This window comes from Phoca vitulina, unplaced genomic scaffold, assembly GCF_004348235.1.
Source record: "Phoca vitulina isolate PV1807 unplaced genomic scaffold, GSC_HSeal_1.0 scaffold81, whole genome shotgun sequence".
In the NCBI taxonomy this organism is placed as follows: Eukaryota; Metazoa; Chordata; class Mammalia; order Carnivora; family Phocidae; genus Phoca; species Phoca vitulina.
Genome location: NW_022589784.1, coordinates 2,306,669 through 2,331,176, shown reverse-complemented (window position 1 = coordinate 2,331,176; position 24,508 = coordinate 2,306,669). Strand labels below are relative to the sequence as shown.

General features: G+C 63.1%; 1 protein-coding gene across 3 annotated transcripts; it reads right to left on the bottom strand.

The window, feature by feature from the left end:
• Positions 1–1,901: 1,901 nt before the first annotated feature.
• On the bottom strand, positions 1,902–23,039 carry NCLN (nicalin). Of its 3 annotated transcripts, none has more exons than XM_032394897.1 (15): positions 22,765–23,039; positions 18,135–18,325; positions 17,163–17,307; positions 16,306–16,400; positions 13,580–13,660; positions 11,449–11,552; positions 11,009–11,097; positions 10,791–10,930; positions 10,395–10,573; positions 8,829–8,916; positions 8,707–8,745; positions 8,465–8,628; positions 6,917–6,970; positions 6,727–6,805; positions 1,902–1,927 (listed from the first exon to the last, which is right to left on the bottom strand). In XM_032394897.1, exons 1-15 carry the CDS (start codon positions 22,946–22,948, stop codon positions 1,916–1,918), a joined length of 1,644 nt encoding a protein of 547 aa, XP_032250788.1. In that variant the 5' UTR covers positions 22,949–23,039; the 3' UTR covers positions 1,902–1,915. The 3 variants fall into 3 exon arrangements, with proteins under 3 accessions (XP_032250788.1, XP_032250786.1, XP_032250787.1); XM_032394895.1 differs by lacking the exon at positions 1,902–1,927 and adding an exon at positions 4,851–6,541; XM_032394896.1 differs by lacking the exon at positions 1,902–1,927 and adding an exon at positions 4,851–6,541 and having other exon boundaries at positions 8,465–8,625.
• Positions 23,040–24,508: the final 1,469 nt, after the last annotated feature.

Below are 24,508 nucleotides of genomic sequence, written 5' to 3'. Positions count from 1 at the left end.
GGGGCCGGGGGAGGGGATGGGGTGTCTCTTGGGGTGATGGAATATTCTGGAATTAGGGCTGATGGAGGCACAACTCTGAATGTACTACAAACTACTGAAATGCACACCTGAAAAGGGTGGATTTTATGGTCAGTGACTCGATCTCAATGACTCTGTTTTATTTTGAATTAAACTAAATGTCAGCTCTGGGGCCGCCTGGGTGGCTCGGTCTGTTGAGCATCTGCCTTCAGCTCGGGTCATGATCTCAGGGTCCTGGGATCGAGCCCCACGTCAGGCTCCCTGCTCAGCGGAAGTCTGCTTCTCCCTCTCCCTCTGTCACTCTCCCTGCTTGTGCTCTCTCTCTTTCTCAAATAAATAAAATCTTAAAAAATAATAATAATAAAATAAATTAAAAAATTAAAAAAACTAAATGTCAGCTCTGTCTCCCATCTGCCATTCGACCTCAGGGCGAGATACTTCACGGGTTTGGATTTCTCTTTCGTCCTCTGTAAAACTGGAAATACAAATGGACATATAATCCCAGCAGGTAAATGCAGGAGGGACGGAGTGAGAAGCACCCTTACTTGGCAGCCATCAGAGGGTCCTGCTTTCGGGCACGAATCCCCAGTGGGTGAGTCCTTGGAGGAGTACTGGGGTCTGCATGGAGACCCTCCCCACCACTGCCTGGTCATAAAGGGGATGATGGTAACTCCCTGGTGGGGAAACCCCAGATGCCACATCATCCACGCCATCGGGGTTTGCGCCCTGCGAAGGACACGGCATCTGGGCTGTGGTCCCCCGGCCCCCCGACGCAGAAGCTGAACCCAATTGCGTGGACACACCAGGATACCCAGACTGTGGGTCATTCTACAAAAATACCTCTTAAAAGGGTCCAGGTCGTACGACGCAAAGATGGGGAACAGGGTACAGCAGGTTAAGAGACAGGACCCCAGAATGCAGGTGTGATCTGGAATGTTCTTTACTACAGAGGACGCTGTTGGGGACAATGACCAACACTGTCTGTTATTAACCGGTGTCCACCACTCGAGCTGGGTGAGTGCTCTGTGAGGGAGGGACGCCCTGCATTCGAGGAAATGCACTGGGACAGATTTAGGAGAAGGGGGTGGGGACAGACAGGGAGAAAGGGACGAAACACATGTGACACGTTAGTGTTCACAGAGCACACGAAGGGTTTAAAAAGTTCTTCCTGGCGTTCTCAGAATGTTTCCGTAAATATGAAATGATGTCCAAATAACAAGTTAGGAAACAGTGCTTTGTTGAAGCACTGGGCGGCGTCCCCATCTGTCCCTTGAGAGCCCGCCTGCCCGCTGCGAGCCACTCCCTCCCCTCTTCCTGGGGGTCTCTGGTCCGGGGACAGGTGCCTGGCGTGGACTGAGGATGCCCCTTGTGTCCTGGGCCACCGGTAGAGACATTCCTGCGGCCCCTGGGAGCCACGTGTCCTTGAGCGACCCCTGCCACCCCTCCTGGAGTGATCAGAGTGCCTCTCAGACGCCAGCAGTGTGTTCTTGCCAAAAACAGAGGTCCACTCTGCTCCCCGGCAGTGGTCGTTTCCTCCACAATGAAAGAGAGGAAAACCAGAGCACAGATGGGGGGCACAGGCTGTTCCTGGAAAGAGCTGGGTGGCAAACATTTTGGGTTTGGCAGGGCACAGGGTCCCTACTGCTCGGCTCACCAGCAGCTGCAGGGGAGACAGAACCAGGTGGGCGTGGCCACGTGCCGATAAAACTTTATTTACAACCACAGGCAGCTGGCTAGACCAGGGCCCCGGGCCCTCCCAGCGTTCCGAAAGGCCCCCGTGAAGGTCTGCGGTGCTGGAAGCCGGGGAAAGCTGTGTGTCCGTCAGCAGGAGACTGGGTGAGTAACTCCAGGCACCTTCCAGGGACAGAACACCATTCGGTGTTGAAAAGGGCCGTGTCTATGAGGAAAACTATAAAAGCAAGTTAACGCAAGCCCGGGACGGTATAACGCTGTCTGTGGAAAACGGTCGGGCCGTACACAAAACGCTCCCGAACACCGTCTGTGTGTCCCTAAGGATGTATGTAAAAACGCCTTTTGTTAATTTTTATTTTTTTAATATATATTAAGTCCTCTCTACCCCCAACGTGGGGCTCAAACTCACAACCCCGAGATCAAGAGTCTCACGCTCCACCGACTGAGCCAGCGGGGCGCCCCTAAGAGTGTTATTTAAAGAACAAAAAAGGGGCGGCTGGGGGGCTCAGTCAGTTAGGCGTCCGATTCTTGATCTCAGCTCAGCTCTTGATCTCAGGGTCATGAGTTTGAGCCCCATGTTGGAGCCTACTTTAAAAAACAAAAAGAGGAACAGAAAGGCCAGAGACAGGGAACAGCGTCTCCGGGGAGAGACGGAGGTGGTCTGGAGGGAGGCTCACTCGTGTTTTATCGCCTCAAAACACAGACACCTGGGCAGAAGTCAAAGCCCACAAGGTGACCCCCCGCCGTCCTCATGGAGGTGACAGGGCCCTTGCTGGCACATGCTGGTCCAGGTCATTTGCTGCCGCTGCCCAGGGTAATGACACTGAGGCTGAAGCTCACCAGCCCCCAGGGAGCCCACGGAGGCTTCCCAGCCACCCTCCAGGGGCCACTGACCTTTCCAAATGCAAGTCAGGCCTCATCCCTCCTCTCCTTGGCCCACCTCCTCCCACGGTTCCCCATCACATTGAGATGCAAATGTCCCCCAATTCCCTCGCCTCCTCCCTCTCCCCCCATGGCTCACTGGGCTCCAGTCACACAGGCCGCTCAGAACACCAGGCACCGTCCTGCCCAGGGGCCTTTGCACGGGCTATGCCCAATGCCTGGACCACCATCCCTAACTTCCAAACGGCGTAACCCTTGTCATTCCGATTTCACTCAGAAGCGCTCTTGAGGGAGTCTCACTTCCACTCCCTATGCGTTTCCACTTTTCCCTGTCTTCCCCCGCGGACAGTGCAGACCCTCCGCGCATCCCCAGGCCCAGCATGGCCCCTGGCACGTGGCAGGGGTGGCAAAGGGCAGCGAGGCAACGTTCGAGTGCGACTTGCAAAGAGCCGCGCAAACAGAAAGACGGCTGAGCCCCGAACAACGTGGGTTTGGACGGCGTGGGCCCACCTGCCCGCGGACCTTTTACAAGACAGCGCTGTGATGGATTTCCTCTTCCTGACTGGAAGTTCAGTAACTCTGTCTAGCTTGCTTTACGAGCACAGCAGGTAACACATGGGCTGATCGGCTGCTCGTGCCAGGGCGAAGGCAGACTCCGGGAAGGCCAACGTTGTAGGAGGGCTCTTTTTTTTTTTTTTTTAAGATTATTTATTTGAGAGAGAGAGAATGAGAGACAGGGAGCACGAGAGAGAAGAGGGTCAGAGGGAGAAGCAGACCCCCACTGAGCAGGGAGCCCGATGCGGGACTCGACCCTGGGACTCCAGGATCATGACCCAAGCTGAAGGCAGTCGCTCAACCAACTGAGCCACCCGGCGCCCTGTAGGAGGGCTCTGGACAGCGCGGGGGTCGGTGTGCCTTGCGGCTGGGTTAAGGCTCAACCGTCCCTGAAGCCTAACAGGAACCCTATTCTCAAGATGAGAGGTCCCGTCCGTCCACCGGCGCTGAGGAGCAGGATGGAAAACCCTGGCCGGGGTTACTGGTAGCTTGTTTCCCTGGTTTCAGTCAATGGAACTTTCTGGGTAAGCCACCTTCCAGCCCTAGGGGTGGGAGGGCAGCAGGGAAGGGAGACGGCTTGAGAAGAGGTGGCCATGACCCTGGGGCCGGGGGCCCAAGCAGTGCCCGCTCCAGGCCCAGCCCGCACACCTCGGTGGGCCCCGCACTCTGGGAACCCGGGCCCTGCCCACCTCCCCCCGGGGGGCCAGCGGACGGCCTGCACGGCGGCGTCCTCGTCCTCCCCGCGGCGGCCACCGGAGGGCGCCCATGAGCACCCCCGCAGGGGCGGGTCACACAGCTCACCTCCCCGTCTCCCCCCGCTCCCGGGCAAACCCCAGCAGCCGAGACCACGTGTGGTCCCCCCTGTACCCAGAACACCCAGAACGTAAGCTCCCGAGGACACTCCTTTGTTCTCCCTGAGCGTCACGGAGCCGGACACATGGACGCTGTCGGCTGACTGACGAACGGGGTGGACCCAAGTGGGGTCAGCCCCAGATCGGGGTCCTCCCCGTGGAGCAGGCAGGCAGTGGGAGCTCCCGGGCCTGGAGCAGAGACCTGGGCCCCATACACCGCCCCCAAGTGACCCAGTGACCACGCCCCGGCCACGACCTTCTGGAGCCTGGTTTGGGGCTGGGGTGGGCTTTCACACAGCCCGATGCCCCCCATCCTGGGTGGAACGTGTCCCCCCAAATCCACGTCCGCCAGAACCTCAGCTTGGGACCTGATCGGGAAGGAGGGTCTGTGCAGGCGTGCTGCTGGGATGACCCGGTGCCGCACACGGGTGGGCCCTGACGCCACGCCCGGGGCCAAGAGCACGAGACACAGAGAAGCCGCCTCGGGAACACTGCGGCAGAGGCGGAACCCACGAAGCCAGGAGAGCCCCCAACAGACCCCCCACGGCCTCCGAAGGAAGCAGCCCTGCCCACACCCTGACCCCCAGGCTTCTGGCCTCCGCTGGGAGCTCATCCGCTTGCTGCTTTAAGGCGCCCTGTGGTCCGGCTGCCTCAGGAAACGCGCGCACTTCACGGTCCCACGTGACAACAAGCTGGTTTGCACCCCCATCTGGCAGCTGGGGGGCAGGAGGGTGAGGCTGCCGGGCATGGCGGGGGTGGCAAGGGCCCCTCAAGGACTGCAGAACCCCTTGAGAGTGGGTACAGCCAAATCCCGACCCCAGCCCCCCGGACAGGACACGCGAGGCTGATCATTCGATATGGCTTTATTTTCTGATCGTCCAAGTGCGTCCCACAACCAGCCTGAGCTGACGACCCGCCCTGGGGAGGAGGGACACCCACTCGGCACCAGCACACGTGTGCGGGAGACGATGAGCCAATGCCAGTCCCCGCATCCTGCCCCCCAGGGGTGGCCGGGCTGGCTGGGCACTCAGTAAACAGTCTCTGGGGGAAGACAGGCCACCCAGCAGGGCAGAGAAGGGGGGACAGACAGAGGAGCCCGTGCCCCCCAGGCCCTCCGCGGGCCTGGGAGGCTGGGAGGGCAGCCCTGCTGGGGGGTCGGGCTTGGCGAAGGCAGGAGGCCCAAGACAGAGGTGGAGACGTAGCCCCCAGGAGCCCGAACCCCGCAGCAAGTGGCGAGCTGGCTTCTGAGGGCTGGCTGGGGGCACACGGAGGGAGCTAGTCCCCCTGCTCCGCCGCCCCTTCCGTGAAGGCCTCGCTGGAGGCTGGGGCTGGTGCCCAGAGGCCCTTCTCCCTCAACCCGACCCTCCCCTCAGCACAGAACACCTAACTGATTATATTGCTAATGAATCGGTACGCCTGGGTCTCCCTGAGATCAATCTCAGCAGCGCTAGACGCCCCCTCGGCACCCCTTCCCTTCCAAGGAGCCTGATTTGTGGGGTTCAGGCCTGGACCTTCCTCCCCAGATCCCAGGTCCCAGGACGGGCAGCCCCACGGGGCCCGCGGCTGCATCTTCTCCAGCAAACGCTCTCCCTCGACCCGCAGCCTGGACGCCCTCCTAGGACACGGGGGCACCAGCGGCCCCACAACACACCTCCTCTCTACGGATGAGGAAACGGAGGCCCAGAGAGCCCGAGGTAAGGTGCGGAGGGGTAGGGGCCTCCTCTCCCCGCGGCTGCCTCCCGCCCCAGGGGCTCTGAAGGCACCCAGGTTCCTGGGGTCAGGCCCGAGCTCCCCGGGGCGCGGCGGGGAGGGGGAAGCAGGCGGTGAGAAGCACACGTGAAGGCGAACGGCGCAGGGAGCCGGACCGCGGAGGCCGCGTGTCTTCGGGGCACCGGCGTCCACGGGGGCTTGAGGGAGACGCATTCCAAGGCCACACCCTGAGGCGGCTGCCCTCAGCCCCGGCCAGGGTCGGGGGACACAAGGCTTCCGAGGGAGGGGCCGGAACCTGGGGACCCTTCTTCAGACAGGAGAAAGAGCATCCGAGTCACCAGAGGGGGATCGGGGCAGTGTGGTGGGCAGACCCGGGCCAGCGAAGGCGGCCCCTTGCCCCTCAGCCTGCGGTCCCCGCTCAGCATCGTGGCCGAGAGGAGGGACGCAGAGGCCGTGCTGGGGGCGTCTCCTCGGTCATCCCATGGCCGGCGAGGAGCCCTGAGGGCAGTGGGGCTGCCTCCGGGGCCGGGGGCTCATCTGCAGACTTGTCCCCAAGTCCATGGCCCGGCCCCGGGCCCTCCACCAAATGCTCCTCCAGGGGAGTTCAAAGGACAAAAAAGAGAAAGAATCCCCCAAGTCCTCAAGAGCAACACAGAAAAGCTCTGTAATTCAGGGTTTCGGCCCTGAGCCAGGGGTGGAGCCCTGCCCTCCTGCGGGCTGCAGCGCGGGGAGGGGCGGCAGGCAGGGGCTCGTGGCGCCGGCGAGGGGCCACGTCACTGCGTCTTGGCCTTCACGAGCAGTCTCTGAACTGTTTTGTACAGGAGGTCGAAGTGCTGGGGGCAGCGGGAGGGCTCACGTGAGGTCGGGGGCACACCCGCCGCGAGGAAGGCCTGAGGGCCACCGTGGAGTCACCTGCTTCTAGGCAGGGTGGGGGCCGAGGACTCACCTGGCCTGGTCGACCCCCCTCCCCCCCCGGGCAAGGGGGCCTTGCCTCCCACCTGAGCCTCCACCTGCTCACCTGGACTGCTGTGTAGGCCATCCCGAGGTAGGCGCCAATGCAGACGGCCAGGAGCAGGTCGAAGATGGCGGGCTTGACCCTGAGGGGCAGGGGGTGGGGGATTGGCAGGGTCAGGGGAGGGCCCACCGCAGGACCACGCGCCCTGGGCCGTGACCCAGGGGCATCACGGTTCCAATGCAGCGCGACTCACCTATAGGCGTTCATCACCTGCTTCAGCTGGTCATAGAATACGAACTCGGGGTCCCTGCGGAGAGAGTGCATTCACCCGATGGCCGGGCCACATCCCGTGGCCCCCAGAAACCAGACCACCCAGAGGTGCCACCAGCCCAGGAACGGGGTGTGCCCCCGACCTCACACGAGCCCTCCCGCTGCATCTTTGCGTGCACGAGGCTGCCACTGACCTTCCTGGGGAAGGACTGGCCTTTATGCTGAAATAACCTTTCCCCTATTGCTTTTTTGGGTGTCAAATCTTACTCTTTAAAAATGAAATAGGGGGCGCCTGGGTGGCTCAGTCGTTAAGCGTCTGCCTTTGGCTCCTGCTTCTCCCTCCCCCACTCCCCCTGCTTGTGTTCCTGCTCTCACTGTGTCTCTGTCAAATAAATAAAAAAACCTTAAAAAAAAAAATGAAATAGGGAGGGGGTACCTGGGTGGCTCAGTTAGTTGGGTGTCCAACTCTTGGTTTTGGCTCAGGTCATGATCTCAGGGTCATGAGATGGAGCCCCGCATCAGGCTCTGTGCTCAGTGTGGAGTCTGCTTGAGGCTCTCTCTCTCTCTCTCTCTCTCTCTCTGCCTTGCCCCTCCCCTGCTGTGCACGTGCACTCTCTCAAAATAAATAAAATCTTAAAAAAAAAATGAACTAGGGTGACTCTATAATGTTCTACTGGTCCGGAGAGCATTTCTACAGAGGGAAGACGATCATGGTCTGGGAATCAGAGACCTGCCTCCACAGCTGTGGGTCCACTCTGAGCCTCAGTTTCTTCTTCTGTCCAAGAACCCTGACTCCCAGGCACACCATGAGTGGGGAGAAGGCAGAGAGCCAGCGAGGGGCACCAAGCAGTGTGGGGATATCTCCTACCTGCGGACACCTGCAGGTTCCCCTCCTACCACAAGGCCCTGCGGTGCTAGCTTGGCCCAAGGGGGTTGGAGCGTCGTGGGGCAGATGGGGGACCCAGGGCACAAGTCACCTGACACCCCAAGCACGGAAAGACCAGAAGGTGGGTGGGGCTAGAGGGCTGCCCCATAAAACAGGACGTCAGTTATATGTAGATTTCAGACAAAGAAGAAATTGGCTCCTAGCATAAGTCTGTCCCAGACACTACGTGAGGTAACAACACTGAGAAAAACCTCATTTACGTGAACTCACGTTTACTCGGATACCTGTACTTCTTTTTTTTTTTTTAAAGATTTTATTTATTTATTTGACAGAGAGAGAGACAGCGAGAGAGGGAACACAAGCAGGGGGAGTGGGAGAGGGAGAAGCAGGCTTCCCGCGGAGCAGGGAGCCCGATGCGGGGCTCGATCCCAGGACCCTGGGATCATGACCTGAGCCGAAGGCAGACGCTTAACGACTGAGCCACCCAGGCGCCCCGGATACCTGTACTTCTTATTTATTGTTTCGTTTCTCGTCCTCTGCTTTTACTTGCTCAACCTTGCTCCCGGGGTGCGAGACTCCAGAAACGCCTGCTCCCCGGCGAGCCCGAGTCGGGCCACGGGACGCTCGCAGGGGCGCCTGACTCACCGTTTGTCGGCCTTGATGTGGTGCTGCTTCACCTCCTTCAGGTAGCGGCTCAGGTAGTGCTCCAGCGTGCTGAGGAACGTGCCGTCCTTGTCCACCAGCTGGGCGGCCCGGGGCTGGTTGGTGAGCCAGTCCATCACCGAGTCCAGCTGCTCCTGCTGGATCTGCTGCGGGGGAGGGGCGGTGGTCACGGGACCCCCCACCCCCGCCGGCCCCGCCCCCGCCCCGCAGCTCCCCGCCCTTACCATCTGTTCCGTGAAGACCGGCATGTCTGGGGGGGTTCCCTGTGGAGAGAGGAGGGATGGGCCCTGAGTCTGACCTGCCGGCTGGGGGCGTGGGGGCTGGCGGGCACGGGGGGGGGGCTCACCTTCTCGGTCAGGTTGTAGATGACTCGGGTCAGGGCCTCCGCAATCAGCCTGGTGTTGCGGGTCAGAGTCTTAGAGTCGACCCGGGACCTTTGGCAGAGTCGACAGAAACACGCATAAGTATCTAGAATCCACGTCCGTTAAAATCACCAAAAAGGGGGCGCCTGGGTGGCTCAGTTGTTAAGCGTCTGCCTTCGGCTCAGGTCATGATCCCAGGGTCCTGGGATCGAGCCCCGCATCGGGCTCCCTGCTCCACGGGAAGCCTGCTTCTCTCTCTCCCACTCCCCCTGCTTGTGTTCCCTCTCTCGCTGTCTCTCTCTCTGTCAAATAAATAAATAAATAAATCTTTAAAAAAAAAAAAAAAAAAAGCACAATCGTATTTCCAACGATAGTAAAAGCAAGAAAAGCCGCAGTGTCCTCAGGGTGGGCGCCTGCCGAGCGTCCACCGAAGGACTGCCGGGCTCGGGGCCTGTTTCCTCAGCGTGGACGTGGGGGTGGCCGGGGGACCCACATCCGCCGTTGTCGAAGGCAGAGCTGAGGTGATGCCGCGTGGCGTGAACAGCGTTCCCCACGTTCACCCCCACCCAGAACCCGGGAACGGGGCCTGCGCTGGAAGCAGGGCGTCCGCCGAAGTGGCCAGTGCTGGAGGACAGCCCTACGTCAGACGGCGGATGTCCTCATGCGAAGGGGGAGACCATCTGTGGCCACGGGGGCAAAGACTGGGGAACCACAGGCCAGGGGACGCCCAGCACCACGGGCGACATGCAGACCCGTAAGAGGGGCTCGGGTGCAGAACAGCGCTGACCGCTGATGGGAGCAGGCCGCCGGGGCGAGCGGGGGGGAGCACTCTCCTTGGCTCTCACTCCCTCCACCCTGGAATGCCCTTCTCCTGGCCCACGCCCCTCAGCTCCGGCACCAACTCCTCCAGGAAGGCTTCCTGATGCCTCAGGAACAGTCAACGCCCCTGCCCACACCTGTTCTCTCTCTGGGCCTCCTCCAGGCCCAGCTTCTCATCCGCCAGCAGACGCACGGCCAGCAGCTGGGCCGGGCCCAAGGCTGGCCAATGAGTGCGCGTGGCCTGACCAGCCCAAGCCCAGCTCCGTGGCCGCCATAAAACCCCGGCCCCGCGGAGGGCTGGCACACCACCGGGAGAGGCGGACGGGGTGAAATCAGAGGTGCCCCGCGCCTTGACGAGAGGTAATGTGAGGAGGGAAGGGCAGGCGGGGCTCCTTGAGGAGGTACGAGGAGAGAGCCGTGCAAAGGCCCAGGGGCAGGAGCTTCAGCCTCTGAGCTACAGGGCAGGCCGAGGTGCCCAGCATCTGAGGGTCACGTGTGGGGTCTGGACATCACACGTGGGGGCCAGGGGACCGCAAACCACTCACACGTGACCCCCTGTCCCTAATAAGGGGGGCTCAGTCACCCGACCCCGGGTCCCACCCACCGGACTCAGGCCAACCACCCTCCCCACCACCCGCATTTCGGGTTCGTTCCCTGCAGGCGCCTGCGTCCACACCGCGGCCCCTGAGATGGCACACGGCAGCAGTGGATGGAGGGGAGGCCGTGCCCACCTCACGTCCATGATGCTGCTGCGCTGGCCGTCGCGGTGGCTCTCCAGGTGGGACAGGGTGAAGGCAGGCAGCCGGCGGATGGCGAAGCGCTCGTGCTCCCAGGCCAGGATGTCCTCCGCCAGGTTGATCTTCTTGTGCACCATGGAGAACCGGACCTCCGGGAACTGGTGGGCGGCCACCTGCGTGCGGGGGCGCTGTCAGGGTGGCGCTCCGCCCTGTGGTCCCCCACCGCCAGTCTCTGTGGAGGGGCCCCCCAGCCCCGGCTCGGGCCATGGATGTTTACACGGGGCCTTGACAGCCAGGAGGGTCCCAAGCCACTCGCCGAACGACCCGGCCTGGCCCCCAGCTCACGGGTGCCACGGCCCTGGCTCAAGCTGTGGGCAGGAAGGCACCTACCACCTCCAGCTCCCGCAGGAAGGCGTGCTGCAGCGTCCCCTCCCGCGGCGGCTTGGACACGTGCAGGTGCAGGCTGTCCCCCCGGCCCACGGTGTCCAGGCACAGCACGAAGGCCACGTTGTCCTGGAGCAGGCTGGAGTCTGCGGGGCAGGCAGGGCTGGTTGGGACGGGCAGGAAGCAAGGGCCCCGGCCCCCCCGGGCCCCTGGGGGCCACCCACCTGTGTGGTCCAGGTTGTCTTCCAGCCAGCGCTTTGTTCCCTGGTAGTTGAACTTGCCCCCTCCAGAGGCGAAGAAGAGAAGGTTGTACCTGGCATGGCAGAGTGGGGGATCAGCTTTGAAGGACAGGGACCAGGGCCCCGACGAGCAGGCGGCCTCCCCCCAGGTACTGAATCCTGACCAGCTGAACCTCTGGGGGGGCAGAGCCGTACCCACGGCCCCCACTCACTCGATGCCGGAGCACCCCCAGCTCTGACCACAGATGTCCCCAGACGGGCCCCTGCAGCCCCGGGGTGCAGGATCTGGGCGGGGCTCAGCCCCAGGCCCACAGGGAGGCAGGGGAGGGTGGCGGGCCCTCCATGCAGACCCTGTGACTCCCGGGGTGTGCACGCGCCCACACCCAGCGGCCCCCCCGCAGCCCCGCCCGCGGGCCGTCGCGTACGCCGCGTGGGTGCGCTTGTAGGTGTAGAGCCTGGAGAAGAGGCGGGCGAGCTCCAGCAGCACAGAGATGCCGCTCCCGTTCGAGTCGGCGCCGTGTGACAGCCACTGCGGGCAGGAGGGAGACAAGGCCGGCGGTCAACCCCAGCTCTCACCCAGCACCTGGCTGCCCCGCCCGCGCAGCCGGAGCCGGCTCCCAGCAGCCCCCCCTCGCCTCCAGACCACATGGCCGGCGCACGGCTGACATCACGGCCCCACTCCAACCCCAGGGGGACGGCACCCCGTGTCTGCGGGGCTGAGCCCCCAGGCACCCTGGCCCCTTCCAGCGCTCCTGCTCGCTCCCCAGCACTCTGCACCGTGCCCCAGAGCCCAGGGGGCTGCCTCCGTGTGGTCTCAGCGCCTGCCCCATGCTGCGCAGCACACCCCTGCACTGGGGGGGGGTCGGTGCGGGTTCCCTCCACTGCGGGAGCCCCCGACTCATCCGGATCCCACGATCTAAAGCAACATTCCCGGGGCGCCTGGGTGGCTCAGTCGTTAAGCGTCTGCCTTCGGCTCGGGTCATGGTCCCAGGGTCCTGGGATCGCGCCCCAGATGGGGCTCCCTGCTCGGCGGGAAGCCTGCTTCCCATCCCCCCGCCCCCAGCTTGTGTTCCCTCTCTCGCTGTGTCTCTGTCAAATAAGTAAATAAAATCTAAAAAAAAAGCAACATTCCCGACAGCATGATAACTGGACCTTGGGACCCTCCCGAGGTTACGGTACGTACACCAACATATCACGTGTTGATAGTATTAAAATGTAGGGGGCGAAGGCAACACGACGCTCAGGGAGGGAACCAGACACAGAAGCCACACGGGGTGTGAGTCCACGCGGGTGACACGTCCAGAACTGGCTCATCCACGACGGGAAGGGGGCTCGTGGGGGCCGGGGGCTGGGGTGTGACTGCTGAGAGGGACGGGGCTTCGTTCTGGGGAGATGGAATGTTCTGGAGTAGATGATGATGGCTGCACAACTCTGTTGAGTGTTGGACTAAACTACACGCTTTAAAAGAACAATTTAAACGTTCTGTGAATTCTACCTCAGAAAAAGTAAATAAATAAACGCTCCGCAACAAGCGCTGGAGGAGATTTGGACAAAATAATCTCACAAGGCTCCTGGTCGGGGGTGAGGGAGACTGAGGACCAGGCTGAGCATTCTGAGGTGACCGCTGAGGCCCTGGCCTCCCAGGCAGGGTGGCGCTCCGAACAGCCGTGCACCATGGGTCCCTTGGTCAGGACCTCACGCCAGGCTGCCCCTGGGCAACCTCTTTGCTTCAGCTGATTTCTCTTCCAAAGCAAGACTTTCCTGATGAAGAGCAGGCACCGTTCGCACTCTGCCATGAGCCCTGACCTCACTGCGGCGGCGGCTGAGAGCATGGCCCGGGGGGAGACCCTGAGACTTCCCTCCCCGAGGGCGGCTCGCAAGGCTGACCCTCGGCGGCGTCTGGAACCGGACTCCGGGCTCCCACCACCCTCGCTGCCGGGGGGCTCGGGTCCCTGACACGTCTGTGCAGACACGAGGTTCGGGCTGAGCGCCTGCTCCCCTCCCGGAGTCTGGGGTCCGGGCCCAAGCCGGGCAGAGGGGCCCGCGAGACCGACCCCCGCAGAGAACCGGGCGCTGGGTCTCTGCCGGCCCCCTGGGGACCACACCTCACACACGCAGTCCCGTCTCGTTTGGGGGGAGCTAAGCGCGTCCTGTGGGACACCCGGGGAGAGGACTCTGGAAGCTCGCGCCTGGTGTCCCCGCCCCGCCCCCCACGCCTCTGCCCTGAGCTCATCTGGCTTCCTGTCCTCTCTGTATAAACCACGGCCGTGGGGTCGACCGTCTGCTGAGCCCGGGGGTCCTCCCGGCACATCCCCGCGCCTGGGCCTGGGCCTGGGGATGGACACAGACACCTGGCCTGGCCACCTATCTGCGTGGGACTCCAGCCATGAGACCCGCCTCAGATTAGCCTGTTTCTGCTCACGAGGACACCCACCCCCGGGGTCCTTAGAGGGGGGGTACTGCTGCTCCGACCTCAGCCGGACGCTCCAGCCCGGAGCTAGGCCGGAGCAGCGCTGGGGGGTGCCCATGCCGCTCCGCAAGCGCACACATACGTACAGGAGCTACTCCGAAGGCGTCGTAGTGGGCCACGATGACGATGGTAGGAAGGTCCTCTCCGCCCAGCCCCGTCAGCCGCCCCTGCAGAGAGAAGGTCTGTGAAGGGCCTGCTGGCCGGGGCCCCAACGGCCAGAAACAGCCCAGGCTGCCCTCCCGGGGCGGGGCAGTATTTCTGGCTTTGCCGGCTCTGTCACGGACGATATGGGAACGAATGGCTGTGGCCACGTGTCAATAAAACTTTATTCACAGACACAGTGAAGAGGGCCGCAGTGTGCCGACCACCGCTCTAGCGTGCAGCCCCACCCGGAAACCCGCCCATCCTTCCTGGCTGAGCCCCAAGCCACCAGCGGGCCCAGCAGGAGAGCTCGGCTAAGGACGATGAGGGGCCAGTATGGAACGTGGCCACAGTCCAGGTCCCAGCGCCCACGCCCTGGCTGGAGTCTCATCACACATGAACTGGCCCTCGCTAAAGTCACGTGGGTGACCAACGAGAACGACCTTCTGTCAGCAAAGGCCTCGGCCTCCACGCCTCCCGTCCAAGTGCTGGTCGCGGGGTGCAGAGGGGTCGGACAGCATGGGCCAGGGGTCCGTGCCAGCACACGGCTGAGGCCCTGTTTTCCCGATTTTCGCAACCAGAGGGTGAGCTCTGCGAAGACCTTGGCCATGCTGGAGGGGAAGCTGCTGCCAGCCGTGGACACACTGCTGCCCCCACGGACTCGGGGCTCTTGCCCCGACAGACGGGCTGAGGCCAGCGCTAGCTCTACGGGCGACGGGGGTCGGGGAGAGGAGGCCAGCCGAGCACCCCCACCCGCACGCAGACAACGGGATGGCAGAGGGCTCACGGTGCTGCAAAGCTGTCCAGAAGCAGAGGCCAGGGCGGCCAGGCTGGCAGGCTGAAACAGACCCCCAGTGGCGAGGAGGACCCTCTGCAGCCTGCCTGGCTCCGGCTGCCACCGACCCACTGCACATCAGACCAGCTGCTGCTCGGCCCGACCTCCGGGAGCCTGATTACAAGGACTCTGCTTACCGGGGCTTTCTCTGCCCAAATTGCCATGATCCGCACACAATTTTAAGAAACGTATTCCTTCTAGAATTTCACTGATAGCTTAGATGCTGCAGTGGCTTCCCCACATCCTGGATCGGCCCGTCCAGCCCCACTGACCACCCTGCCCGGCCTCCTCCACTGGTGTGTGCGGGGCGGCCCACTGCACCCAGAGCTGGGCACTGTCCTCGCTGCGGCAGGCCTGCAGCCTGGACGTCCAGGAGCCCCCGCACACAGGGACAGGGCCGCTAGGGGACGGTGCCCGCTGCCCCGGCAGAGGCCTTCTCCCACTGTGTCTAAGTGCCAGCTTGCTGCCCTCAGACCTCGTCCCAACTGCCAGTGAGTTCTTCCCGGAAGGAAGGGCATCTTGCTGCCTCCTGCACACAGCGGGGCTCCGGAAGTGCTCACGGAGAGGCGGACTCACTAGTTCCGGAGAGGGAAGGGGAGGCTGCAAGTGTGGCTCCACCCAAGTCCCACCCGCAGCCGCACCCCAACACCAGGTAGGGCACGGCAGCCTTGCACCACCTGGTGTGAGCCACTGGGGCCTGGGGCCCAGCACGTTCAGTGACAAGTGCTCGCTGAGGGCCTACTGTGCACCACGCGCCAGGTTAGGCTCCAGGGACACAACAGAGACCACGCGACGAAGTCTCAGTGTCTCCGGCACTCGGGCTGATGGGAAAGAAACCGATGACCCATGGCTCCCGAATGGGTCGAGTGGGACCATCACTCAAGAGAAAGTGAAGCCAGGGACAGGGCAAGCGTGCCAGCACGGGACTCCGGCTCCAGGTTCACACCAACCTGTGGCTTTTCGGGCCCGAGCCCAGGCGTGTACAAAGGCCTTGCCTGGAGGACTCCCAGGGGAGGCCGCCCCCCGCTCTAGACTCAGGGCACACGGGCACGCTGTAGGCCGGCGGGCTGCCACTGAGCACTCGGCCCCTGGCCGGGCTCTTCCCATGTTTGTGCCCCTCACCCTGTGCCTTCATGGCCGGGGGCTCTGCCAGCGTCTCTCGGGCTGTGTCCGGGGAGACCTCCTCACTGGGGTGGGGGACACACCAGATGTGACACCACCATAAAGCAGACACTCCCCACCTCACCGTTTTCCACTCCTAGCCCTCCCCGCCCTGGGTCCACACCACTGCTGGAGCCTTCTGTCCAGCCCTGCCCCCCGGCAGCTGCCAAGAGGGCCGACCCCCCACATGGGGGAGGAGAGAGCAGCAGAGTCAGGGTCTCCTCTGGCCTAGACGCTTGCTTACACCACCAGCAGAGGTGATTACAGGCTGAACTCTTTCATGTTTGGCTTGTTGCTTTAATTGGATACTTCCACATCCACAGCTCAGCGGAGCTCTAAACAACAGGGGCTGTGTAGCCCCAGAAAGTTCTGAGGACTTCTGGGAAGGCAGCACTGGAGGGATCGTAATATGATGAGAAGGAGCAGCCACTGTGCGAGAGAGAGCTCTCTGTGAGTCAGGGACAGCCAGTGCAAAGGCCCTGAGGCAGGATGAGGAGGCTCGGTGTGCGGCTGGGGCTGGCGGTGGAAGATAGGAGATGGGCTGGCAGGAGAGTCGACCCAATTTCCCTATCAGAAGCTCCCTCCGGGGCGGGGGGAAGAGGTGGGGGGTGAGCTCAGGGAGCTTGGGTGCCCCCTCCCCAGGCCCCAGTGCGGCAGACAGGGCCGGGCACTCACCTCCACACTGGTGATGAGCCAGTCACTCACGGCCTTGCTCTGGACCCCACTGGTGACCATCTGGAAGCCGTTGGCCGTGGCGGTGTGCAGCAGCACTGAGGACGGGTGGGGAGGTCAGCCCAAGCCCTGGGGGTTCCCAGGCCCGAGCCGGCCTCCCTGTGGCCCCCACGCCCCCGACGGTAGGGGTTCGGTCCAAGCCCAGCTGTACGCAGAAGCGACCCCGTGGCCTGGAGCACAACGTGGAGACTGGGCACGGGGAAGAGCCCGGCGTCCAGAGCGAGAGCTGCTGAGACCGCTGCCCAGCCCCAGGCTGGCCGGCAGGTGCGACTCCCAGGGCCTGCCTCCTGTTCCGCCCACCACTTCCAGGGGGACGAGATGTCAGGCGGGTCTTTTCCGGGGCGTTTCCTGGACTACTTCTGCTAGCCCATTCTCCACAGCACCTGCCCCTGCACCAAGCTCGTGGACGTCCCCGGTCCACGGGGCACGAGAAACCTGTGTCCTCCTCTCCCCGAGGACGCTGCTGCCCCACCCTGATGGGCTCCAGCACGATGGTGACGCTGAGTGTCCTCAGCAAGTGGGACAGACAAACCCCACAGACGCCCACAGGCTCCATAAACCACCCAGAGGCTAGCTGGAAAACACCTCCCTCCAAATTAGTGGTTCTCAAGGTTTTGTTTGCATGGGATCAACAGTGGGGTGGGGGTGGGGGCTGCAAAATGCCGAGTCTTGGCCTCGACCCAGAAACGGTGGCGCAGCGGGGAGGGGGGGAGGTAGGGCCTGCTAACCCGCGTGAGACAGGGCCCCGCAAACGGCCTGGCATGGCCACAGCCGGCCCCACTCCTGCAGCCCGAGCCCACCTTCGGCGGCCGAGGCAGAGCCCTGGGCAGCGGATGCGGCCTGCGTCTGCTCATAGATGGACAGCAGGGCCTCGTCCTCCACAGCAAAATATACAGGGACGACCGTCTCCATGGCCAGCATCTCAGGCTCGGTCTCCATGAATTGCTATGGAAGAGACACATGTTTAGGGGCTTCTAGCCTGGGGGAGGGGGTGCCCAGGGGCTGTCCCTAGAGTGCAGGCACGCTTATTCTGAGGCTGGCTAGCAAGGCTAGGATCATGCTGGAAAAGAGGCCGAGAGTACAAACAGGACAAGGACGGAGGAACGGGTGGGTGGCAATGCCCATGGGGCCCCCAGGCGGTACCCATCGGGGAGGAAGCAGGTTGGGAGAACAGGCGAGGGGGGCCAGCCAGGTCTGGGGTCAGATCTGGTGTCACCGGGGGCTGCTCCCAGCCCCACTGGCCATCACACCCTCCTCTGTGAGTGGGCGGTGGATGCTGGCACCCTGGTCTGATGGAGGGACCCACACACACAGTGGGCACAAGGTGCCCGGCACTCAGCTGGCCTTCGGTAAGCCTGAACTCGCTCCACCGCCCCACAGCTGCTCCTCATCTGCAAAAGCATCTTCATCCGAGCTGTCTCAGGGGATCCTATCAGACCCCCCCCCCTCCCCTGGCACTGTGGACAAGGGGCGGGTCACTCTCTGTGGGGCGTCCTGGGCGCTGATGGAGCTGAGCAGCGTCCCCAGCTCCACCTGCTGGATGCCAGGAGCTCCCCAATCCTAATGAGCACAGATGTGCCCAGACATGGCCCAGTGTCCCTCAGAGACAGGATCTGTCTGGCCGGGAGGGGGCAATGATGAAGGCAAATAGGCACCGTCCTGCTTCCTGAAGGGCAGAGGGCACAGGAGTGTGAAGCAACCTGCCCAAGGCCACCTGGCTGACTGCAAACCCAGTGTTGTTCCTTCCGTGGAAGGTGAGGGCGCAGACTCACCCGGATGACGTCCTGGGGCACGGCGGCCATGGCCCGTGGCAGGATGATGACCACGGCGCCGGCCGACTGCCGCAGGGCCTTCTGGTACTGCTCGTAGGAGAAGTCCAGCAGCCGCATGAGCACGCAGCGACGGCTCAGCACGTCCGCGTCGATGGTGCGGGCCTCCGTGTTGAGCACCGCGTTCCGAGTGCCTGCAGGAGGGCAGGGAGGGCCTCCCTCAGAGGGGCACCGGGGCCCCACCTGGAGACCACCTACATGTCCTGTTACTGGGCGCTGGACAGGACCCCGTCCGCCAAGGCCAGCCCCTCGCTGCTGGTGAGTCACGACCCCTCTCTGGGCACTGTGGGGGGCTGAGCAGCATTCCCCACCTGCTCGGTGCCGCCTGGAGCTCTCCCAGTTGTGACAACCACAGATGTCCCCAGACACTGCCCAGCGTCCCCTGGGAGAGGATCACCCCAGTCTACATCCAAGGGCCATTTCCCACCTCTCTTCAGAGAGCTGAAGAAAGCGCCAGAAAATCAGGAAGAGCGCTAGAGCCGGAGTTTCCAGGCAACTGGACCCCACCCCCCACCCGAGAAGTGGCGGGTCAGAACCAGGGCGGCACAGACAGCTTTTCAAAGGCCAGTGGGGGTCTCCCCCAGACACAGGGCACCCGAGCACTGACGTTAAGCGCAGGACTAAGGAGCGCGCTACCACCTCCATCACTTCCCACTGGCGCTGGCACGTGGCAGGCCCTTGGGGGCCATCTGTCCCCGTGCACTGCTGGGAAAGGGGGCTCGGGCAGCTCCCGGGGTCACGGCACTCAACTGGGATGCTGCCAGAAATCCAGGTTTTACATCCAATCACCCAAATGCCAAAGGTAAGCAATGATTCCAAATGTTTCAAAAGCTGCAGGCCGACCCAGGATGCAAAAAACAAGCAAACCACGTTGCATGTGGGGGCTGGACGTGCCCCACCCTGCCCCCCGGGGTCTCCAGTTTGGGATGCAGACAGTAAGCACTCAAAAGACACATGCAGAGAAGTGGTCTGGCTTCCCAAGGGGAGCCCGGCCTGGCGGTCCTGGAGGTCCAAGCTGCAGGGGGAGGCATCGTCCGTCCACACAGATGAGAACCTATGCTAGGCCACCGGGGCCCCCCAGGTCCCCGCCTCTGCTTTCCAGGAAGGTGCCATCTGGGAGAGCAGGTAGGCGGGAGATGGCTGGCTTCCAAGGGAAGGTAGGTGGGGCTGGGCAGGGGAAGTGGACAGCGTCCCGGGTGGGAAGGCCATCTCAGGAGCAGGGGGCCTGTGACCAAGGAGCAAGGGTGGGCCATGGGTCCCAGGGCTGGAGGGGGTGCTCCCTGCCTGCACTCCCCCAGCCCTCCAGGGGCCTCTTCTCTGATTTAGGCCACCAGGGTGGAAGCCCCAGGAGGGCTGAGCAGGGAGAGGGCAGCAGGACGTCCCTGAAGCTCCCGGAATGCCGGGAAGGCCCCTCCCCCATGCCCCACGTGTCCTGCGCGCTCAGCCTCCCGGAGGCCCTCCACACCAGCTGGGGGTGGACACACCGAGGGCCACCTGTGCAACCTACTGGGTGCCAGGCTCCGCAGGCCTCAGGCAGGGCAGGGATCCCCACCTTCCAGAGGGAGGGAGCCAGAGAAAGGAAGGGGGAGAGCAGAGCTGGGTGGACGTGGGCACCCCCCCCAACCAGGGCAGAGACCCTCTCGTGCTGACCGAAAGCTGGAGCCGGCGCTCTGTCCGGACAGGAAGAGGTCAGGCTGGGCAGACGCCGCAGAGGGGGGTGCCGGACGCCGGGACAGAAGTCACCGGTTCTCACCACAGGACCGGACCCAAGCAGGGGTGGCAAACTGCTCCATCAGGGGCCAGAAGGTCAGCCCTCTCCCCTTGTTGGCCGCACCGGCTCTGGCTCAACCACTCAGTCCTGCTGCCGGAGACGCACGCCAACCAGTGGAAGGGGCCGTGTGCCAGTAAAACTTTATTCACAACAACGCGTGGAGGAAGCTGACACGGGTGCTGGGAGGCTGACGGCCCCACCTCCTGGGGCCTCGCGTTAGCCAGGGGATTGAGTGAGACGGCGAGGAACGGGGCCGCTCAAGGCAGCAAGGGCCCCCAGCAAGCGTCACCCCAGGAGGGCCAGAGTCTGCCCGGCAGGAGGGGTGAGGTCACACCCCATGGCCTTGGACCTGGTGGATCACCCTCAGCCCTGCTCACACTTCAGCACGAAGAGCACACGCCTTTCCTTCCCAGCAGTCGTCAGCTCGCATGTCTCAAGAGAAGTGAACAGGAAGTTAGGAAAGACCCAGAACAAGGGTTGCACCAGGAGGCGGGGAGCCTGCAGGCGTGGAGAGGGCGCTTAAGACACTGGGGAGCCCGCAATCCGCGGTGACCCAGCAGAGCCGCTCTTAGGACAACACCGCCGGGAGAGGCCGGGGCTCCCTGCAGCCACACCAGAGGGGCCTCGCCTCCAACCACCCGCTTCCCCCCACCAGCACCTGCACCCCCTCCAGCTTCTCCCCAGGTGAACACACCTGCTGCGACTGGCAGGGGGCCAGGAGGTGTGTGAGCTGCACACGTGGGGCCTCATCCAAGCTTTAAGAGCCGGGCCACAAGCAGCACTTGCAGGTGTCGTCCCCCCCGCCCCAGGCCCGTGCTCACCCCCAGAGCCCAAGGTCTTCACGGAGGCCACACGTGAGGCAGGCAGCATCTGGGCTTCTTAGTAGAAGCAACAGAGACGGGGGCGCGGAGGCGAAGATGTCAAGTCACAGAAAGGAACGGGAGGGAATCCCAGGCTTAGGGACAACGGACTCAGGGAGGGGAGGAAGAAGAGAAAGCAGTGTGGAAACCAGCTCGGGATCCGGAGAAGCGGGTTATCTCAAGTCCTAGGACCTGGGCCTTCGGGAGGGCAGAGTCCTCTGGGAAACCAACAAAAGCTCTAGACCAGGACGGCAGCCACCAGCCACACCAGCTATTCCAGTTTACTACGACTGTACGACACTCAGATTTCCCCTCCTGCCTTGCCCGAGCCACAGCTCAAGTGCCCAGCGGCCTCCTGGGGCTGCCGGCTCCCGTGTTAGCACACAGCACACATCCACCGTCACCCCAGACAGCGCGGGTAAAGACCCTTCCTCCAGGGGAACGTGAAACAGTCCGCAGAAACGTGCCCACGACATCAGGGGGCTCCTGGTCTTCCCTCCCACCCCTCCCGAGCCTGGGCCCTCAGGTTTAAGGGCATCACTCACCCACGGCCTGCCCGCTCGGCACCGTGGGCACGCAGGGCCGGGTGGTTCTCTGTGGGGGCATCCTGCGCGCTGTGCGGTGATGAGTGGCATCCCCGGCTCCCCCCCACTCGATGCCAGGACCCCACCCTCCACTTGTGACAGCCCCGAAGTCATCACCCAAAGACCCCTGGGTTGACAACCACTTCTCTAAACAGCAACAGCCTAACTTTGGGGTGAGGAGGGATCTGAGGGGAAGTCCGGACGTGTCTCCAGGGACTGGGACTCCCCAAGGACTTGGCTGGGGGTCCACGGGGCTCAGAGCTGAGGAGAACCAGACTGGGGAGGGAGCTCCTTTCTGAAGAGGGCAGAGTCTGACTCGCAGGGACCCAAGGCACCAAGCTGGAAGAAAAACCAGAGGCCAGCAGGTTCTGGAACACCAGATACAGCGACAGCCGGGCAGAGATGAGAGAAGTTAGAACTCAGGCTTAGGGGCTGGGATCAGGACCTTGACAGAAGAGGCAGGAGGGGGCAGCAAGGAGCTGTGCTGGATGCGGGCCCAGGAGGCTGAGAGAGGACGGAGCAGGGGCCAGAGACCATCCAGGATTCCTGGAGAGAGGGAGCAAGCGGGATAGCCAACGCTTGGGGACGAGGAGGCTGAGCCCAGGGGGTGCGTGTGCACCGAAGGAAGGGACAGCACACAGGGTCCAAGGGACCCCCAGAAGCCCACAGGCATGGGGACTGAAATGGGGAGGGGGGCTTGGCTAAGGAATCTGAGGAGCCTGATTCCTGAGCTGGGCCCAGAGAGAAGAGAGCCGGGAGAGGTGGGCCTTGACATGAGGCCAGGCCTGGGTTCACGATCAGAGCTCCTGAGCCCCCAGGGGAGCAGAATACTGGCACTGAACAAAAAGCACTGGGGTACCCGTGGGGGGCCGAGAAGGGTCAGGGCTGGCTGGACCTGCCCATCGGGTGCCCCGGCCCGGCAGAAACCGGGCAAGGAGGCTCGTCTCCAACTTAGCTCCCAAAGTGGGAGCTCTGGGCGCAGGGGCATGACCCAGGGAGGATGGGCACCGGGGTGGCGTCCGGGGAAGGGGGCCTGGGCAGTGCGACTCTGGCCCGGCTCGGAATCAGAGAGAGGGGACCCAGGCAGGGTCCAGGCGCAGAGAGAGCCTGGCCTGCGGGTCGGAGCTGCGGGCTCTGGGGCACGTTGCCCTTGTCCGGGGCCAGGGGCCGGGGCTGGGGTTCCGGGGGCACTGGACACCGAGGGCTGGGGGCGTCGCAGGGGTGCAGGCACGCAGGCCCTGACTCGTCTGGGGTTGCCTACGGGTCTGGGGGGCTCGGCGGGGTCTGGGCGCGGGACCGCAGCGGGCCGGGCCGGCGCGGCGGGTCCCGGGGCTCGGGGGAGGCCGGGCTGCACGCACCGTAGGGCTGCCCCTGCAGGTCGTACTGCTGCATGCGGTAGACGGTGAACTCGTGCGCCGCGTCGGCGGCGGGCAGCGGCGGCGCCACGAGCAGCAGCACCGCGGGCAGGAAGACGATGAAGCCGAGCGGCAGGCACGACGCCTTCAGCATGTTCTCCAGCACCTCGCCCGCTTCTTCCAGCATCCTGGCCGGCGGCGGGGCCGCGCGGGGCGGCGGCAGGGACGGGACAGCGGCGGCGGCGGCGGCGGCTCCCGCGGACTCACCTCAGCATGGGTAGCCGCCGGGGTCCTGCGGGCGCCGCGCCGGGCAGCCCGCGCCTGCTCCGGGGTCCTACGGGCACCGCCACGGGCCGCCCCGCCCGCCGCGCTGCCTCCGGGGAGTTGTAGTCCTCCTGGCGCGCGCGGAGGCTCCTGGGAGTGGTAGGCCCGCTCTGTTACTTCCCAGTGGAGGACGCCGTGATGGACTGTGTGGCTAGACCTAAGGATGAAGTTTCACGTTAATACGCGAGTCAGAAAAATACGGAGACTTTAAAGCAACTATTTGCAGTGGAACTTTCTCAAACGCTGTCTTTGTGGCGGGGGGCGGGGGGGCGGGGGGAGGCGAGAGGCGGGGGCAGGACGTGACCTTGCGACCCGGAAGGAAGTTGGAATGAGAGCCGAGAGGGGCCCGCCTGGGGCGCGCAATCTCCTGGGAATTGTAGTCCTGTTACACAGGCACAAGGGCTCACGGGAGCTGTAGTCTTCCTGGTCGAAGTCAGAAAATCACTTAAAACTCCCAAGGAACGTGGATGCTAAACTCCATGAAGGCAAAGACTTGTCGGCTTCCTGCGTTGATGTATCCCCAGAACCCAGTGCCAGGCCTGGCACACAGTGGGTGGGTTATACCGTTTTGGGATGAATGAATGAAAGAAGAATAAAGAAATCATGATAGAAGTTTCCTAAAGGGATGGCGCAGTGGGTTATGGGACTTGTAGTCTGGCGTCTGGAGTCTGTGAAGGGGTTGGTGATAGGCTTATTCATCCTTAAGGCTTATTCGTATTTGGAGCATACTCATAGTAAAAAATAAATTTCGTTGTTCATCGGAAATGCAAATTTAACTGGGTGTCCCAAATTTGTATTTTCGAATCTGGCAACCCTAAGAACCCAGTGCGTCCCAGCCAGGGGTCCTAAGGAGCATCAGTAACGCAAACCCCCTCCTCCAGATGGGAAGACTGAGGCCACGGGGTGCAGAACACGAGAGCCCCAGTGAGCTGACGTCCAGGCTCCGATACGGCCGCCCCCCTTCTGTCCCAGGTGCAAGGTGGCGCTGACTCACAGCATTCGGGATCCAAGTCCCAGCGCCTCCCCTTTCCCGGCTGTGTGACCTTGGGCAGATTGCTCCACCTCTCAGAGCCTCAGTTTCCTCAGCTGCCCGACCTGATGATAAATAATCTCATGACCTTTGCCCACCCCCCAGGGGTAAGAATTCAATAAGATGATCCCCGTGAACTGACTCAGAGAGAGCCAGGCACACATTCTGTGCTCCGAACGTGTTGGTATAATGAGAACGCACTTGGCTGCATCTGCTATCCCACTCCCCTGCCTCTCCGCAGGGCTAACATCTTACCGAAATGACCTCTGGCTGTTTGTCACCCCCACCAGAGTGGACCTTTATGGGGGCAGGCAGCAGGCTGTTTACGGGTGCAACCCCTGTACCCAGAAGAGAGCCTGACACACAATGGTTAAGTGAATGAATGAGTGAGAT

What these genes read in the sequence shown, in the direction of transcription:
- NCLN (XM_032394895.1), bottom strand. Translation starts at nt 22,948, where the DNA reads ATGCTGGAAGAAGCGGGCGAGGTGCTGGAGAACATGCTGAAGGCGTCG. An exon ending in ACGCCTTCGGAGTAGCTCCT is followed by an intron (nt 11,553 to 13,579) that starts GTACGTATGTGT and finishes TCCTGCCCGCAG; the next exon opens with TGGCTGTCACACGGCGCCGA. An exon ending in TCCTGCGGGAGCTGGAGGTG is followed by an intron (nt 10,574 to 10,790) that starts GTAGGTGCCTTC and finishes CCCCGCACGCAG; the next exon opens with GTGGCCGCCCACCAGTTCCC.